The following is an 18,173-nucleotide window of genomic DNA, read 5'->3' on the forward strand; positions in this document are numbered from 1 at the left end:
CTGCATTTCTGTGAAAAGTTATGAGGTAAACCTAAAAGATCACTAGGTAATCAAGATCAATGACAGATTCACCAAAACAAACAAAAAATAAAATCCTGTGTATCCCTTCTGTCTTCATTTTGTTAGGTCCTCGTGGACTTATATATTTGGGGGCAACTTGTCTTTACGATGGCAGGCACTTGTGGTGCCTGGCTCATAAGTGTGAGGAGAAGGAAGGATGACAGAGAGGAGGAAAATGAGATTAGAAAAGAGCATGACTAAGTGGATAAAAGGAGACATGAGAACATCTTTTTTAGTGGCTAAAGGTGAAATTGCTTCTTGTTTCTAGATTGAATTCATTATAGTATTTTGAGCACCAGAGAAGTAGGTTAAAATGATCAAAGTATCTATAGCAAATTGAGAGAAGAATAGCAGTATATACCCCATTATTATTACAGGGCTTTAGAAGGTGGAGCCCTACACATAGAACTAGCATTTTTTATCTTGTTAGTCTGTGATAAATCTACTGATTGCACTATATGTTCAGAACAGTTTACCACTGGGATATTCATGGTCAGAACAGTCTGACACACACACACAAAAAATTAGTCTTCAGTGTTTATCTTATAACTGGGATATGAAATAGGCAGCCATCTTCTGTGACTACAAAATGGGGCTTGCTGCCCGATTATGTCGGCTTCATTCCACAATGCCAGAACCGAGGCAGCTCTTAACTGTTGGGAACTTTACTTCTAATTAGCATAAGCTGCCACCTGGTAAGTTAAGACATTTTGGTCATTGCCTAGAAAACTAAGAGAATTCTTATAGGCATGATTATCTTAGCTAGTCAGACATCTTAAACATGCTTTTCTACGTGTTAAGTCTGAATTTATTAGTAAAAAAATTATTTCCAGTGGAAGTCAGAGTAAAATTTTTTTAAAGCAGAAAAATAAGAGAAAATAATTTCTCAAACTCTTTGTAATCCGTATTTCATTTCATCTTTCTGACAACCCTGTGACTATCTCCCATTTGAGTGTAAATAAAACTAAATCTCAGAAATTTTAGATGACTTAGTATTATCAATCTGGCATTTTAAATTGCATCTTCAAAATCTAAGTACACATACCCCAAATGCTAGAAATCAATTTCAGCCACTGCTTGATGTTCTCAAGGAGATTTCTGCAAAGTGAGTCCACTGTTTTCTTCAGTTCTCTCTGTATTCAACATCCGAAATAGGTTCTGGTGTGTAGTCTATTTGGAGGAAAAGAAAGCATGGATATGTTTTAGTATATGGCTTTCAGAGTAGTTTTGTTGCTTTTACATTTTACTTGATGCAGCAAAGTAATGAAAATATTTTTTTTATGATTTAGTTTGTTTGTTTTGCTGATATGTCGGTCCCAGATTGACTACCAAGTCTGGGGTCTTACTCATACAGTCATCACACTTGGGCTTCAACTCTAAATATAAAATTGAGTTGGTAGTCCCGCACTGTGTTAGGACTTTAGGTCACAGAACTATATAATCTGGTTGCCTCAGGTCACAAGGAGTGTCACTCTGCTGCAGCAGAATCTACCACAATTTTGTAGATGTGATCACACCATTGAATTTTGTACTTCTGCTCTTAGATATTCGTGAAAAATTCTATCTTTAGGTGGTTAGTTAAGCATTATTTATATGTCATGTACGTATTTAACCATCTTGTTCACTATAATTTTGCTGTCTGGTCTCAGGAAAAAAAGAAAAAAGCTTTGGATGATACTTTTTTTTTTGACTCTGTTAGTTTCTTCTTCTTAAGCAAATTTGTTGTCATCTCTTCTTTACTTCTGAGTCCGATTTTCCTCTACTTTTTTTATGGTGATGACTTGACAAAATGATAAAATGTTTTCCAGAAAGCGCATGGATTTGGAACGCTCTCTTGTCATGTTTATATTAGGCTTTCTTTTAAAGGCAAGTGAGACTGCTTCAAATAAAACACCTCCAAGCTTCCAAGGAACAGTTAAGAGAAGGCAGAGACGAGCAGAAACACCCCTTCACTAACACTCACGTGGTTGCCATGGACCTTCAGAAGCAGTGGGGAAACACAGAGACTAACTGGCACAAGGAAAAGATGGAATTACTGGACCAGTTTGACAGTGAAAGGAAGGAATGGGAAAGTCAATGGAAGATCATGCAGAAGAAGATAGAAGAGGTACAAGTTTATTTGAATACATTGGAAACTTCAAGCTCAGATGAAAATTCTGTTGAAGTTGTTTTGTATTGGAAATGATTTCTGTTTTCCTTATTCCACCTAAGAGATGCATGTCTCGGTGACATTTGCTAGACCAAAAATAGCGTAACTTTACCCAGTGGTACAAAAGGTACTACACTTATTTTACAGCCTTGCATGAAAACTAAGAACTCGAACCGTTGCTAGCAAGTGAGTATATCAATTTATTATTTTTTGGCTAGAGTGCCTTGGTATTAAAAGTGAGGTATGTATTTTTTGCATAAGTTTTCAAATTCAGTGGCCAGGAGGATAATATAAGAAAGACAACAAGTGGTGGAACATATATATTAGCAAAACTATAATTGGGCATTAAAATACAGATCTTTCCTGAGATGATTTATGAATAATATCTACTGAAGGAAATTGCATATTAGGTAATTCAGTATAATCAAACGGAGTGTCATATGTCAAGCAGAAAATGACAGTGGGCATGCTATTTATTCTGGCAGGGTGTGCCACATTTATTGGCACATCTGTTAGGAAGGAGTTATGAAAATGACATGCCATGACGGTGATATAGTCATTTTTCCCCATTAACCATTTCGCTGCCTGTTGGCCCTGGAATATTTCCTTTAGGCATTTACATTGGTGTATATTCAAGCTTGTTCCAACTGAAAATTATTTATACTTATCTTGCTTTCTTCTAGTAACATCCATGGTATTGACTTACATGGTTTTGTGCACATTGCCAAACCGGTTATTTCAACAAATTCTTTGGCCTTTATTCAAATACAGGCAATCAAAGCTGGTGCTTTATGTGTTTATAGTGCAAATATTTTCCTTATTAACAGCCATATAATTGGTTGTGAATAAAATACAAGTTGGCATGCTGAAAGGAAAAATTAAAAACACATAGCTATTAAACTGTTTTTCTAAAATCAAGCTTGAGAAGGCAGGCATGTAGTGTATGGTTAGAGATTAAGATGAAAATCTACTGCTTGGCCCTTTATAGTTTGGAAGAAGTGTTTTGCTCACTTTCTTAACTCCTCCACCCACAGACTCAGATTCAATCAACAAGGAGAGGCCTAGCTTAAATCAGAATCCAGAACTCCAGACAGAAACCTGAGTTCATGGGTCTCTGGCTTCCAAAGGTTTGAAAAGTCCAGTTAGTAACAGATCTCAGTCAGTCTCAGATAATTCTAGCATGCAAGCAAATGCCTAAAGGAGTCAAGATTAGTCTAGCCAATTGTTTAAGCCATGTAGCTAAAACAATCAGCTGTTGTTAAATTTTTTATCATCAAATAATTATTCTGCCAGCTCTGTAGATTCTGTGGTAAATATAAGCCATACCAATTAGCAGGCATTAAACATATTTTAAACAAAAGATGCTAGTCCATAGAAATACCATCCCTTTTTGCATCAAGGAGACAGAAGGGCTGTAATATTTTTTCTCCATCTTGGACAGTAGCTGTGGTCCTATTTATGTCTTGCTGGCTGCAGTATACAGCTCCATACCTGGGAGCATGTTTGGTTAATATGCTTCCCCAGAACACCCATAGAAGATATCATTTAGTACCTGAATACTAGCATTGTGCTCCCCTTATCATACTAATATGTATTTCCTTTCTACCCCCAGGTTTGTACTCTTTAAGAGCATACCTTTTATACATTCCTTCTCACAGGCTACAAAGCTGGGATTAGCAAAGACTGAGGAAAATAGGACAGTATATTCACATGTTACAGAGAATCAAGACAATTGCTTTTAAGCTAAAATCTAACAACAGTTGGAAAAACCTTAATAGCCACAAGTATAATGACTCTATTTGTTTAACATGTATCACTAAATTCTGTGTGTTATATCAGACACAAATCATTAAGCCATGCATTAGAAAACTATAGAGATTCCCAAAAGCACACATATAACTTCATTAATTCAAGTGATAATACCTAGTTGACAGGGTCTAGCACTGCATAATAACATGGTAATGCTTCTCGGTTCAGCCTTGATCTGCAATCATTGCATCTGTGATTGAAAAACCAAGATGTACATACTTGAATCATTTGAAACCAGAATAATCCAAATAGAAACCTGCATAGAGTCTATCGGTGCCTGGGAATTTTTTTCTTAACCCTATAATAATCTTTCCTGTTTGTTCCTTTTGTTCCAATGATCAGATAACCTTTGACAAGGGCTGGGTATGAGGTAACACAGATTCTCTTACACGAAATAAATTGCTTTCCGTCAGTTTTGTTACTTGTTGTATGTTCTTTCCAGCGTTATGTTCTTGGTTTATTCATACCTCACTTAAGTCCTCAAGACAGTTTAAGACGGCATATAATATTCTCCCTCAGGTAAAGCATGCCCAAATAAAAGGGGAAAGATGAGGTGAAGGCAGGAGGAAGGATCACATGGGAAATGCAGGCAGTGTGGCTATCTTTCTAGTGACTAACATGCACATTATCAGATGCATATTTCTCAGTATTCAGAAGACAAAAGCAAACCTGTTTCCTAGGAACAGCGCTTTTGTTCATGATTCTGGAACTAAAGCATTTTGTTTTCATCCGTAGCTCCTCCAGAAGAGGGGTCACTAAAAGCATCCTTAGGTTTAACATGGTACTCTTGAGGTTCACTTCTTGTATCATCCCTCATGGTCAGCCAAAATCATAATGCCCACAATAGTTCAGTACAAATAAGTTTACAGGAGCCATAATAGTTGATTCATGGCTGCAATTTGATGACTATCTTGAGTTCATTCAGTGATACATGTAGAAGGGTCTATGGAAATAAATGTGCTGTATGTCCTTCTGGCATCAACTGTATGTAGTGCTTCTCTCATCTGAGCTTGGGTAAATACTGAGCAGCAAAAAATCTTATACTCCTTGAATAATAGATGTTGTACAGATACAGATGTTGTAAAATGTAGTTTGCTTTAATCATTATCTGACAGACTCCTTTGAAAGTTGAGCAGCTTTCCTAGAACTCAAACCTGAAGAAAAGTCACTTCCTTTCTTTAGGGGCTAAGCAAGTGCCTGCAGGTTAAATGAAGTTCCCATTAAGGAATAATTTTGTGTCCACTTATTTATGTAGACTAACAGATGACCAACACCTTAGAGTTCTGTTATATCACATAAGACAGGATCACATTTGTTTTCATCAAGATAAAAAATTGTTTTTGAATGTGTATAGCCTTGGCGTTTGAAAAATCTCAGTGACACCTAGCCCTCACCAACCTACCTACCAAAGAAACATCCTTTGATTGCAAAATGCCTACTTAGGAAATGGAAGAGCTGCCTTAACTGTATGAGCTTTTCAACTATTTAAACAGTTAAATGTTGGCATGCAAGTGGGATCATATATTTTAAAGACATGACTTTAATGTTAAACCCTTGCTTCTTTCTGAAAGCAATTAGAGAGCATGGCCAGTGATTGATTGAGGTTGTTCTGTAACATTGTAGCATTTATATGTAGACACAGGTTTATTTTATATTTTTGAATGAGTCGATTTCTACTCAGAAAGATAGAAATTACCATCTGTGCTTTGACCTACTAAAAGTAGCTTTACACAGATTTTAGCCAAGGAAGCACTATTTGGATGCATAAGCATTAATACCCCAGAGTTTCATATAGTGATATGGCAAACAGAACTCAAAACACTGTACTAAGCATCAAAAATATTGGCAAAGTAAAAAAAAAAAAAGAAAAAAAGTTGGCAGACTGAATTAGGAGAAAAAAGTTTTATCTTTGTTTTCCTTACAGCTTTGTCATGAAGTAAAGCTTCGAAGGAAATTCAACATGAATGAACATGCTAAGATCATTGATTTTGATCATGAGAAGGCCATTCAAGGTAGAGTGTTGGAATCGTCTCCAAATTACCCCAATTCAGAACAATGTGAATTTACAGGGATGAATCACAGGGATGGTCTGGAGAAAGGAAATAAAACAGAGCAGAGCTTACTCAGTGAAGGAAATCACATGTGTAAGGAACAAAAGACAGCAAAAAAATCAAAAGTAGGGCTTATGGATCCACTGGCCATAGACAACCAATTTGCGTGTGAGGTCTGGTCTGACCTGAGGACTTCTGGGAAAGAAGGCAAGAGCTGTTCGGGTGCCCTCAACACGGTAAGTAAGGTGTGGTTGGCCTAGAACTGTTTCTAAAGAAATATTTACGTATCAAAGTACTAACACACTATACTTTTATACATAAAGGCTCTTGAAGAACTTGCCAAAGTTAGTGAAGAATTATGCAGCTTTCAAGAGGAAATACGAAAGAGGTCTAACAACAGAAGGTAGGCTGGTATGTCTGTGGTTATTTTATACTAGAAAGTCAAGAAAAATTTTGTTTTCAGTTAATGAATCCAAACTGCCTTCTCCTTACACTTTGTTAGTGAGAATTAACAATGAGTTATTAAAAGCTTTAATTGTATATTTCTTGCTCCACTAATTCTTAAAGCAAATTGTGTAATTGTCTTTGTAATTTGACTGTTAGGAATACTTTCCTTTTTTGGTGTTTAGTTAAGGTACCCTCCATAATAAATTAACAAGTATTTTCTAATGTAGTTCTTTTCCATTTTGAGTATTTGGCCAAGGGAAGAGTGTACAGCAGGGCTAATCCAGTTAAATACATCTTTAAACAGTGTCAGATTTAGCAATGTGTGTTTTAATTATGTAATGATAATCTACTGAAATATTTTATACCTAACAATCATTTATTTTTCAAAATTTATTATGTATTTATACATATATAATTTTTAGAATAATACATTATATATTATAAATATGTACACACGTACATACAATGCCATAAAAACTGCTGTTTCCATTCAGAAACACCTATTAGTTGTAAAAGAAAGTTTTAACCAAATTAAAAAATAAATTGGAATTCTCTGCAAGTAAAGATGGATTGTTCTAGGATCAACATTTATCTCCTAGGGTGGCAGTATGCTTCTCTTTGAAAGCTACAGCAATGTATTTCCTTATTTTCTTTATTTAGGAAGCTCAGAGAGAATTTTTGCACTGACTTACAATTGATTTTCATATCCAAGCATGTCTTACATATAATTTTAACCTCTACCTGCCCATGTATCTTTCACCCGCTGTGTTCATTTATTTAAGAGTATTTATCTGCACTTTATTGTAAGCTGTCTCATAGTATGTTGTAAATTGAGGAGACATAAATATGATTTCTACTTATCAGTGTGATTAATTAACTTTAATTTGTAAATCTATATTGCTGTATTTAGGTTTTTATTTTGATTGAATTCAGAAAAACTTACTTGCCAATATTCTTAGGCAAATCATAACTGATATAAAGTTTTCCCTGTTACTCTGGGCCTTTAGAAAAAAGTTCAAAATCTTTAATATGTAATTCAAAGATACTACAATTTAACCTCATGTTTCTCTCTTATTTTCCATCATCCTGTCCACTTTACTTTGGAATCCCTCTATACCAAAGAATGCATTGTTCCTTGAATAGCCACGTGGTTTGTATTGCAGCTCACTATGCCTGTATGTCCTTTACTCTACTCAGCCAAAAAGTTCTTAGCTTTCTTTCAATCCCAAAGAGTACCTTCCATTTGGTATTCTTCATGTCTCATTGTAGTTTTATTCAGATTTCTGTCCTACTACTTAGAATGCTCTTTCAAATTCAGGGGGAGGAATTTGATCTCACATGGCACAATGAATGGGAATTAAGGAGGCAGAGCAGAGGTGAGGAAATGGCAGGAGAAAACCTATAGAAATGGGAATGCCCGCCACAGACACCCACGTAACTACACAATCTAGTGTGAGTACAAGCAAAGTTTCAGCTAATAGAAAAACTGAGAACAAAGGTTGGAAGGAAAGTTTGTATCAGAGTATGTAGAGCCTTGAATGCAACACTGAGAGGTGGATTTTACTAGAGGGTTTATATAAAAATATTTGAAGAGGTTGTGATTCCTCTTACTATAGCAGAAATCTTTTGCTTGAGCTGTGGTTTCTTCTAAGAGCTTGTCCTAAATAAAGTTATTAATACACCATGTTTTATAATTGTTCAGGATGAAGCCAGATTCATTTCTCCAGGAAATGCCAAATGTAATTAATATACCTCATGAAGACCACATGATCAACAATGGCCAATGCATTCTTCCAATCATTTTAGAAAAAGAAAAACAGGAAAACAGAAAAAATCTGAGCTGTACCGATATGCTCCAGAGCAGTTCTATGAAAAAATGTGAAACTGATACAACTGATCTGCCAAGTACTGAAACTCCACCTGTTCCTCCTCCAAGAAGCACATCTCGAAATTTTCCCACCTCATATTCTGAACACGCCCATGAAAGTTTGAAGGAAAGTTTAGGCCACCACAGACAGGTGGCCCAAGAAGGTCAAAGTGAAAGGAACTGCAGTCCTCATTTCCTTCTGAGGCATGATGAAATGCCTACACTGTGTCTAAATGAAGGCAAGACTTTAAAAGATGGTCTCATGTTTTCTTCTTTGGCACAAGAAACCAAAACAGAGAACAAGATTCCATGTAATGAGAATATTGGACTTAGCATGTGGCCATATGACACCAGGATAGGTGCAAAAAGTAGCCCCTCTACATTGTGGTTTCAGAAAACCTGCTCTACTCCCAGTAAGCCAAAATATGAAAAGCTGATCCCAGCTTATCCTGCTAAATCTCATCTTGATCTTTGTATAAACAATGACTATAGCAGCTTGGTGACACAGTGCAGTGGCCCACTTAGCAGTTTCGATGGTAGCTTTAAAAGGAACACTAGGAATGATAAGCTAGCAGCAAAGACTGATGAATTTAACAGAGCTGTATTTAGAACCGATAGAAATTGTCATGCAATGCGGCAAAATCAAAGCTACTCAGAATCATCTGATGATCTTAAGTCCTGTGATACTGTAGTTACTCGTGTAGGTAACATGGCAGAAAATGACAGTGGGTCTGAAATTCTCAAAACTAGTGCCCATATGCCTGTAAATGTGCCTGATAATGCCACCAAAAAACCTACAACAGGCCTAGTCAGACAAATGCAGGGACGCATGAGTCATAGCAGTTACCGGAGTATGCTCCACGAGCATGATTGGCGACCGAGTAATTTGTCTGGTCGACCCAGATCGGCTGATCCTAGGTCCAACTATGGTGTTGTGGAAAAGCTGCTGAAAACCTATGAGACATCAGTGGGGTCTGACCTGCAAAATTCTAAATGCTTCCAGGATAATTGGACCAAATGTCATTCTGATGTCAGTGGTGGGGTCACACCAAGTCAGCATTTAGAAATGCTCCAAATAGAAGAAGAGCTTCAGCAAAAAACAGCTATGTGTGGGGTACAGCAAGTGAAGCAAGGAGTAGATTGGAAAAAGATAACAGAGGTGAGAAGTCAATTAACAGATTTTGGTAGATTTGCTTCCGTATTTAGCAATGGCTCAGAATTCAGTCAATTGCCCATTCATAGAGGTAAAATGTAGGCACATGTTTTGGCATCTTCTTAATTTCTTGATCCATCTTTTGGGAATAAATAAAAATCTGAGGATTATAACTCAAGACAAACTTTTCAAAGTGCAGTTTTTAAGACTGGGAATAACATAACTTTTTAAAAATTCTGATATGGGACAACATAAATATAATAAATGGGCTTAAGAATCTTACAAAGATCAAATGTGTGCTACAAATGTGCCTGTGTTTTATAGAATTTTATTATTTTAAAGTGTTTATATTTTTTAAAGTATATGGGAAATAGCTTTAAAATAACATGCGCTTTGCAGATAATAGCTATGATTGGCTCAGTCATTCTCAGCATTTGATTCATGTTTTTTCTCATGGGATTAGTCACAGGAACATGAGTATTGATAAAACACATCTTTTAAGATAGTACCTTATAAAGTTCTCTTATTTGTGGAGCTAAAAGATAGTATATGAAAATAAAAAATTGTGGCTTAAAAATGTTTAAAGATATTCTTATTTGTATAAATTGTTAATATGGAAATTGGCCTCAAAAATAGGTATTTAAACAAACTGTTAGCCTTTTTTGTTCCAGTCTATTCCTAAAAAAATATTATCTTCACTAGTTAGAGGAGAAAAAGAGGTTGAGGAGATTGGTATTTACAGTGAAGAGCTGTCCAACAGTCCCTTTTTATGCATAATTTATAAAAAGCTACAAGGTGACATACTGCATCATTAGTTAAGGCTTCGAAAATCCTAGTTTTACATAATGCGGTGTGTATAAAACATAGTTTTAAACTATGCAGGTTGCTTCCCTCTTTTCTAGAAAAATATTTTTATGTGGCTTTCAAACCCTACAGAAATACCAGTTTACATCCATTTTATCAGAAACTTTGCCTGTTTGCAAGGTGTAGATCGTTACCCTGCTTTTGTATTTCTGTTTTTTAGTTGAGCCCATAAATACCTGTAGCTTTAAATGGGATATGGAAACATATATATAATAACAAGCCAAATTCTTATTAGCTAACAAGAAATATTACTGTTTCTTATTTTTGCATTGATTGAAGGTTTGGGAGGGTTCCTCTGTTACAATCCCTAGGAGTAATTCTTTATCCCCCTTCACTGGGGATAAATCTAAAAAAAACCTAAAATTCCAGGAAGAGAAAAAGAATATGCAGGTTACTGTCATAGAAATAGCGGCTTTTCTCACTGTCTGATCTCAGATGAAATAGCCCAGGCTTTGTTAAGGTCAGTGAGAACCAAAAGTATAAAATGTGTCATGGAAGCTTTTTAATTTTTTTTAAATTACAAGGTGTAAGAATGCTTTTCTTCCACTAAAATAAAAAGAAAAAAAAAGAAGGAAGAAAGGGCAGGGAAGAGAAGGAAGAGGTTGACATTCATCAGTGGTACCCAATATAGATAGTAATTCTTTAGCAACAAGTGGAATGAAGTAATATTTGAAAATCTTTTAATAATAATATTAAAACTTTCAAGAGAGAGTAGCAGTGGTTCTTAGTGGGAAAAAGATTTGGTGGTTTGTGTGCCTTGTCCTTACAACTTCTAAAAGTGTTGATAGCTTGATATAAATGAACAGTTTCTTCTATAAATTATTATTTTTTTGTTTTTAAATAACACTTAGACATCCTAATATACCACTAAGAAACATCTGTAGTTCCATATTATTAACATTATCTAACATGATCTTTGATTCCTGAACTCATAATTAATTCTCAAAAGAGATCAGTTGTATTCAGATTTGTCAGTGTGAAGAGATCTACAAGAACATCAAATGCCATATTCTACTTGAAAAGTGAGTTGCGTTGCCTAAAATACTCAAGACCACAAATATTAGATAAATGCCTTCTTTAGTTCTTGGTGCCTTTTCTTGTTTATAAACATGCTAATACATCCATAATATATTAAGCCCATTTTTGGTACCTGTTTAGTGAGATAAATGTCTTCATTTGTGTTTTAGGAACCCATGGCAGTGAAATCCTCACATGGAAAAGGATTTTCCCGACCTGCTAGACCAGCAAATCGCCGTCTCCCGTCCAGATGGGCATCGAGAGCTCCATCAGCACCTGCTGCCTTGCGGAGAACTGCCAATAGTTATACCATTTCTCTGCGATCCGAAGCATCAGTGGTCTGAGTCTCTGGCCTGGATTGCCGGATTATAAAGTCCCAATTCCCAAATAGAGCATTCTGAGTGCTTACAGCCAATCCTGTCTCTTCTGTATCTTTCAAGATCACTGGGACAACCAGTTTAAATCTTAACGCCTCATCAGTCTTCAGTGTTTTTAATCTATGGAATAATTATCTTCCTGTCTTTTGATTTCTTAGATCACAGTTTTTTAATGCCATCCTCATTAATTTGCCAATGTGGTTTAAGTTGAAACAATGTACTATATTGTATATTCTGACTTTTCTTGCAAGTGGCAGAAAGCAAGGTTATGTGCATGACCATGTGTTTTTAGGTGCATGTGTTGAAATAGTAAGTATCCTGGTATGTATTTAGATAAGAAGACTTACGTGCTAGTGTTGCCTTTGAAATTATAACATGTATACCTAATATTCTTTGTGTTTGTTTAAAATTTTTGAAAATATACAGTGCTATTTATATTTTGTATACCTTTTAGTAGGTATCCACTTAAGGCATTTGAGGTACATATTAACCACTTCCTTGGCCCCAGCTACATTGAAAAATAAGAATTATACACATTATCTAACATTGGTAGATTTCTATATGCAACCCATAGTTTCTTAATCCATGCAAACATAGACTAATACCATTGAGTCTTTGTTTACTCTTTTAAATAAATAAAATTGTCACAGGCTCAACAGATCAGCCTTCTAAGGCAAGTATAAAATGTTCACAAAAGCTTTTATATACCCTTTGGTAGTCTGTATGGCTTTCACTGTAGACTTGATCCTCAGAGTCAGTATCATGAAACTACCTTATAAACAAAATGACATAAAAGCTTGTTTTGTCAAAACATCAGTAACAAACATTTCTTCAATGGGATATGAAAAGAAATTCAGTTTTGATGAATTCTACTTTTTTGTTAATGTTGTAGTAAGCTTTTAGCTCAGCTACTTTATTTGGAGTCATAGAGGTAAGTCATTTACTTTTTCATTTTTCTAATCTTTTCTCTAAAATTAGTACATAAAAGACTAATTCACTTTGTTGTTAACAAGGAAGATCAGGAATGATATTTCATTGAGAGCTGAGTTGTATTTCTTATAGTGCATAGCTGTATTAAAAAAAGCCTTAAACTAAACTCTGGCTTCCATGAGTAACATAAAGGACAGAAGGATGTATTTTGTACACTATAATACATAAAATGCAGTGAACACATAAAATCCATATGGAGAACTGACAGAAATATGTTGAGGTACTTGGCATTCTATATTGAAGATGATTGAAACAACTGCTCTCCATTTTCTCTCTATAAAACCAACTATGTTATTAGATATTAACTCTACTTAAGCTTTTATTTAACTACCGAAAGTTAAGAAATTCTTAGGACAAAAGCCTTCAGAGACCCTTCCCCTTAGAACTGATATATTCACAGTTTAGAAAATTCACTTCATTATACACCACAACTTCTAGTCAAGTAAATAATTTCCAAATTCCAGACAGCCTTAAAAATCTCAAGACTGTGGTATGGTGATGGACAGATTCGTATTTTCCCATAAGGAGAGTTTCCATTTGAGCTGAATTAAACTTCTAGAATGTGACGTTGGAGCAGATGGTAAGTAAGGGCTATAAATCCACTCTGTTCACTCTTGTTTTCTTTCAATAATATTCTTTTTCATAGGAAACCTATAAGAGCAAAGTAACCTGAACACCAAGTGATGTCACTTATATAATATTGTTTTCATTTGAAGGGAGAAAACACTAGGGAGGTGGTAGGTAGCCTGTGACATAAAGTGGTGGACTGTTAGGAAGATGCAGCTGTGTAACGCTGGAGAGCCTGCCCAAGAGCTGAGCAACGCACCTGTTCCTCTCCCTCGCTGTATCCCAGGTAGTCTGCTGTGGATCTGTGCACAAGGTCTTTAATCTTAAATACAAGTCAGAATGTTAAGGATCTCTTTCAAAAAAATTAGATTCCTGCACTCACCCTATAATTACTAAAGCAGACTTTCTAGGGGGTGTGGATTGGGAATCTGTAGTCTTTAATAAAACAAACCACAAAAAAAAAAAACCCAAAATATTCAAGGATTAAGAAGATTTGGAAGCAGTGACATTGATTTGATAACCAAGTGGATGGGTGCTATTTGGTAGTCACATTACTTCCTTGGAGTTTGCTTTTGTTATCTAAATTAAAAGGGTTATTTGTCAGGCTTCACAATTTTAAGCCACTTTTTCTGTTAGCATTTGACTAAAACAGTGGGATGTATTAATATCTTCTGTGTTGACTAAAATCATATAATATTCAAGGTAAAAAAGCTCCAGCATCCACCTTCTTGATTGGGGTTGTAAAGATAAACTAAAGCAAAGATTATTTAGATGTTCCACATTCTCTTCTAAAGCATTTTGTAATTTTTTAAATGGAAAAACCTGTCAGTTAAATGGAAATGACCCTTAAAAGTTTTCTTTGATGCATTATGGTGTTCAAGCAGTAGTTTTTCTATTCTGGATGGGCATTTTCTTCCCAACAATATACTCTTCATTATGCCAGCATTCCTGGATATCAGAGATTTGTAAATATTTCAGAAATATTTGATTAGAAACCTTTGTGTTAATAGAAAACTTACATTTTTCCCTAGAAGACTTTTGGTGGAAAAAATCTCATTATTTCAACTGAGGATTCTGATCTCAAAGAAAGAAGACTGAGGCAGAGAAGAGAGCTTGTGTTTCTGTATGTGTGTGTGTTTGTACAACCCTTGTACAAGTTTTCTACATAGCCTTATGTCCAAAACCAAATTCAAAAATATAGACGTTTGCGTAATTCACTTTATCAAGAATTACCCACAACTTTCATTTGTTTTTATATAGACAATGAAGATAACAAACATACTACACACAAAATATGATTTACTTCTACACAGAGAATTTAGCCAGACTCCATGTCATCCTGAGAAAACATCTGGACCTAAAAAAGAGAATCTGCTTTCCTACGAACATTTTTAAAATTATTTTTAGGCACATATACTGACAAACTACAGCTGACCCTTGAAAAATGCAGGGCTCAGGGGCACTCCTGTGCAGTGAAAAATCCACTTGTGACTCTCCAAAAGCTTAATTGCTATAGCCTACTGTTGACTGGAAGCCTTACCAATAATATAAACTCAATACGTATTTTGTTTGTTATATGTATTATATGCTGTATTCTTACAATACAGTAAGCTAGAGAAAAGAAAACGTTTTTTAAAATTGTTGCAAATCAATACATTGAAGAAAAAATTCTGTGTATAAGTGGACTTAAGCAGTTCAAACCATGTTGTTCAAAGTCAACAGTACTTCATATTGAAATCTTCAGTCATTGGAAGCTATCAAATAAAATAGGTGTAGAAACACCTACTGCGGCACCTGCACATGTTGAGAACATTTTTTTCCCCTCCTTTTCTACAGTGATCTCCAGTAAAGTCTAAATTGAAGTATGTACAAGGTTCAACTAGCTTCTAAAATATCTGTAATAGTAGAATCTAAAGCCAAACCTGCCTGAATTCTTGCAGCTGACCACATTCAATGCCATATAGTTTCCCATACACAGACATCCATTCTGTGCCTATTTAACTGCTCATTGAGTCTGATTAAATTTTGTTTAAAAAAGAAATGCACCTCTAAAATTTACATTTACATGATGCAATTAAGTTATTTTTAGGTAGATTCCAATTTCTATTGTAGTACTATTTTGTTTTCAGATTCTTAAGTAGCAAATACCTTTATCAGAATTTACAAATATGACTTACTCATTTTACTATAGTCCAGAAAATAAGCTCCTTCAAAAAATTGGCTTCATAAAATAAAAAATCAAGACGAAGAAAAAAAGGTCGGAGGGAAAAGATTTCAGGCAAGTGTCGACTCAGAATTTTTTACTGTGGGAATTTTTCTTATGGTAGGAAATAATTGTTTTTTCAGTGGGAAAAAAAAAAGACTTAGATTCCAATACATATTACAGTAATCTTACTAATCCAACAGGTAGGATTAGCAAATAGTGAAAAAAAATTCTGCTTCTACGAAGCTGTAATGGAGTCTGAAAATGAGGCAAGAGTCTAAAATAGGAAAGACTTAGAAAGTCATGCAGAACAATCTCCCTTAGCAGGGAGAAACCTGCAACTCTGAGATGTGTGCATGTCTGCCAAGGTCACAGAGATGGGAACCAAGCTGGTCTCCCAACAGCAGTGTCCTGCCTCCCTGTGTACCAATGTGCATCCCAGACTTTATAGTTAGCCAAGCACATTCATATTCCTTAGCTTGTTTACTTCTTACAACAAAGCTTAAGGCGGCCATTGTGATTTCTGATTCCAGAAGGAAAAATGAAATAGTCAAGATAAGAGAATAAACATTTTCCAAGATACTACTTAGAAGTAAATAGGGGGCTCTTCCAACTCCCTAGTGCAGGTTCTTTTCCCAAAGAGGAAGAAGCAGAGAGTGAACAGGTCTTTTTCACTTAATCTTTTATGCATGACAGTGAAAGTGTTTACTTGGGTTTCATTGAGTTTCTCTTAATTTTTTTTTTCAATGACCTTAACCAAAAGTTATTATTCATGATTTATGTAGTTTCAACGGTTTCAAGAGAGTACTCAAGAAGTCATGAAGAAGACTCATTTAATCAAAATATTTTTCGTATTTTCTGCCTGTGCTCTGATACTGTACAAATTTTATATGTCGGTAAATGTTGAAGGTAAAACCAGTAACTAGCCCAATAAGTAGCCAAAGCAATCTTCACCTGTAGCATCAGTGGGTCCTGATGTCCTCATTCTTCAAAAGAATCACAACAAATGTTCATTTTATATGATTTAAATGTACTCCAGAATAAATGAGAGCATTTTTGGTTGGAGCACACAGCTATCTCCAGTTAGTTTAAAATCTCACTCGAAATTTAATTGTATCCTCCCAATTTTTTTGAGGTTTTATTCTCTAATTAAACTACTCAGGTAATTTTATAGAAGTCATTAAATATAGTCCAGCTATATGTGATCTGCAGTTTTTTTTCATATGTAATGCTGCTCAGCCTCAAAATAATGCCACATTATCTAACATGACATATATATTTTTTCATTTCATTCTTTGAAACAAATTTTGTGATAGTCCAGGAAAGGATTCTCTAAGTTGATGATTTCTGGAGTGAATATTCATTTGCAGTGAAAGCCAGCACAGCATTTATAGTATTTTTAAAAGGAAGTTACATGGAGGAGTAAAAGGGGGCAATAATCTCTGTATGTTAAAATTCAGGAGGTAAATCACTGGGAATAAAGATTCTTCCTGGGAGATCCCAGGCAGGGAAAATCAAGAGACAAACTTTGAGCGAAGCTATTGATGGGCTGTTCCAGGGTGGTTGATTCATGTAGGTTACAAGAGAGTAACTTTTTACATTAATATCAGCAATGTAGATTTGTTTCCCTGCATGAATATATACATCAATATGTTTTCACATTCATTAAAAATAAATTTCATATTTTAAATATTTTATTGATTATTTTACTATAAGTTATCCTTGTAAAATTAATGGGCAAAGGTCAATAGCAAATCAAATCGCTAAATTATTAGCGTCCATGATTTCCAATTTGAAATAAGGAGCAAGATTAGCATTTATTGCTCAACCATTCATTCCAGGATATCCTTCTGGGGTGTTAGAACTATGGAGCATCATCCAATGAATGTATCTTTTTCACCTTGCCAGTTTCTTTTTAAGCCCCTATTCACATGAAAATAAAGAGCCGCAATGAAAAGACAAAGGAGATTTTATTTAGGATTAAATAATTGTAATTTGGGGAGCACAGATTCAAGTAGAAACCCAAATAGTGTTCCTTTTTGTAGAGCGAAAACAAGGGGTTTATATGAGGAAAAGGAAGGGGCAATTACATGAGTTGAAGAAAAAAACACATTTTTCTTTGGGTGTTAAGATAAGCTACTGTGGGTATACATTGATTGGCAAATGATTTATCTTCCAGAAAGTCCATGCCTAGCAGTCTTGTGATCAGGATGTCCGTTTTCCCTCTGACTTCTCAAGTAATTGCTTAAAACAATTGCCATTTCGTCCAGTCCAGAAGTATTGTCCCAATTCAAACAAAAACAAGTAAAGCAATTTGGAGTAGCTGCTCTGGCTCTATTTGAAAATGCCTCCAGTATTGCAATTTTTCACATTTGCAACAGGTTTGACCACAATTATTGCATGGGGTTACACTTAAGTTTTTGTTCCCTTAAGTAGACTTAAATATTCAAGCGATTTTGTCTTTTAAATTGTCATTTCGTTCCTAGCCACCGTTTTTTTTTTTTTGAGATTTCACTAATTTACTTTTAAACAAGTTTCCCTCCCCCTCACATTAAATAAGCATTATATGTTCCTTGTGGAATATTAGAAAAATAGAGAAACACAAAAGAGGAAACTGAA

At 35.1% G+C, this 18,173-nt stretch overlaps 1 protein-coding gene across 6 annotated transcripts in view; it reads left to right on the forward strand.

The window, feature by feature from the left end:
- The window catches only part of KIAA0408 (KIAA0408 ortholog), a 28,713-nt gene extending 14,896 nt beyond the window's left edge, over window positions 1-13,817 (forward strand). For 3 of the 6 annotated variants that reach the window (XM_057489276.1, XM_057489275.1, XM_036903859.2), the window contains 5 exons: window positions 1,927-2,167; window positions 5,943-6,305; window positions 6,393-6,472; window positions 8,219-9,542; window positions 11,588-13,817. In XM_057489276.1, coding sequence (XP_057345259.1) covers window positions 2,033-2,167; window positions 5,943-6,305; window positions 6,393-6,472; window positions 8,219-9,542; window positions 11,588-11,761 — 2,076 coding nt within the window. In that variant the 5' untranslated portion in view covers window positions 1,927-2,032 and the 3' untranslated portion in view covers window positions 11,762-13,817. Of the gene's footprint in view, window positions 1-1,912; window positions 2,168-2,271; window positions 2,396-5,942; window positions 6,306-6,392; window positions 6,473-8,218; window positions 9,543-11,587 lie in introns of those variants that run through there. The other 3 variants (XM_036903864.2, XM_036903860.2, XM_057489278.1) reach the window with 3 other exon arrangements.
- The last annotated feature ends 4,356 nt before the right edge of the window (window positions 13,818-18,173 follow it).

The sequence above is a fragment of the Manis pentadactyla genome, chromosome 12 (assembly GCF_030020395.1).
Source record: "Manis pentadactyla isolate mManPen7 chromosome 12, mManPen7.hap1, whole genome shotgun sequence".
NCBI classification, from domain to species: domain Eukaryota; kingdom Metazoa; phylum Chordata; class Mammalia; order Pholidota; family Manidae; genus Manis; species Manis pentadactyla.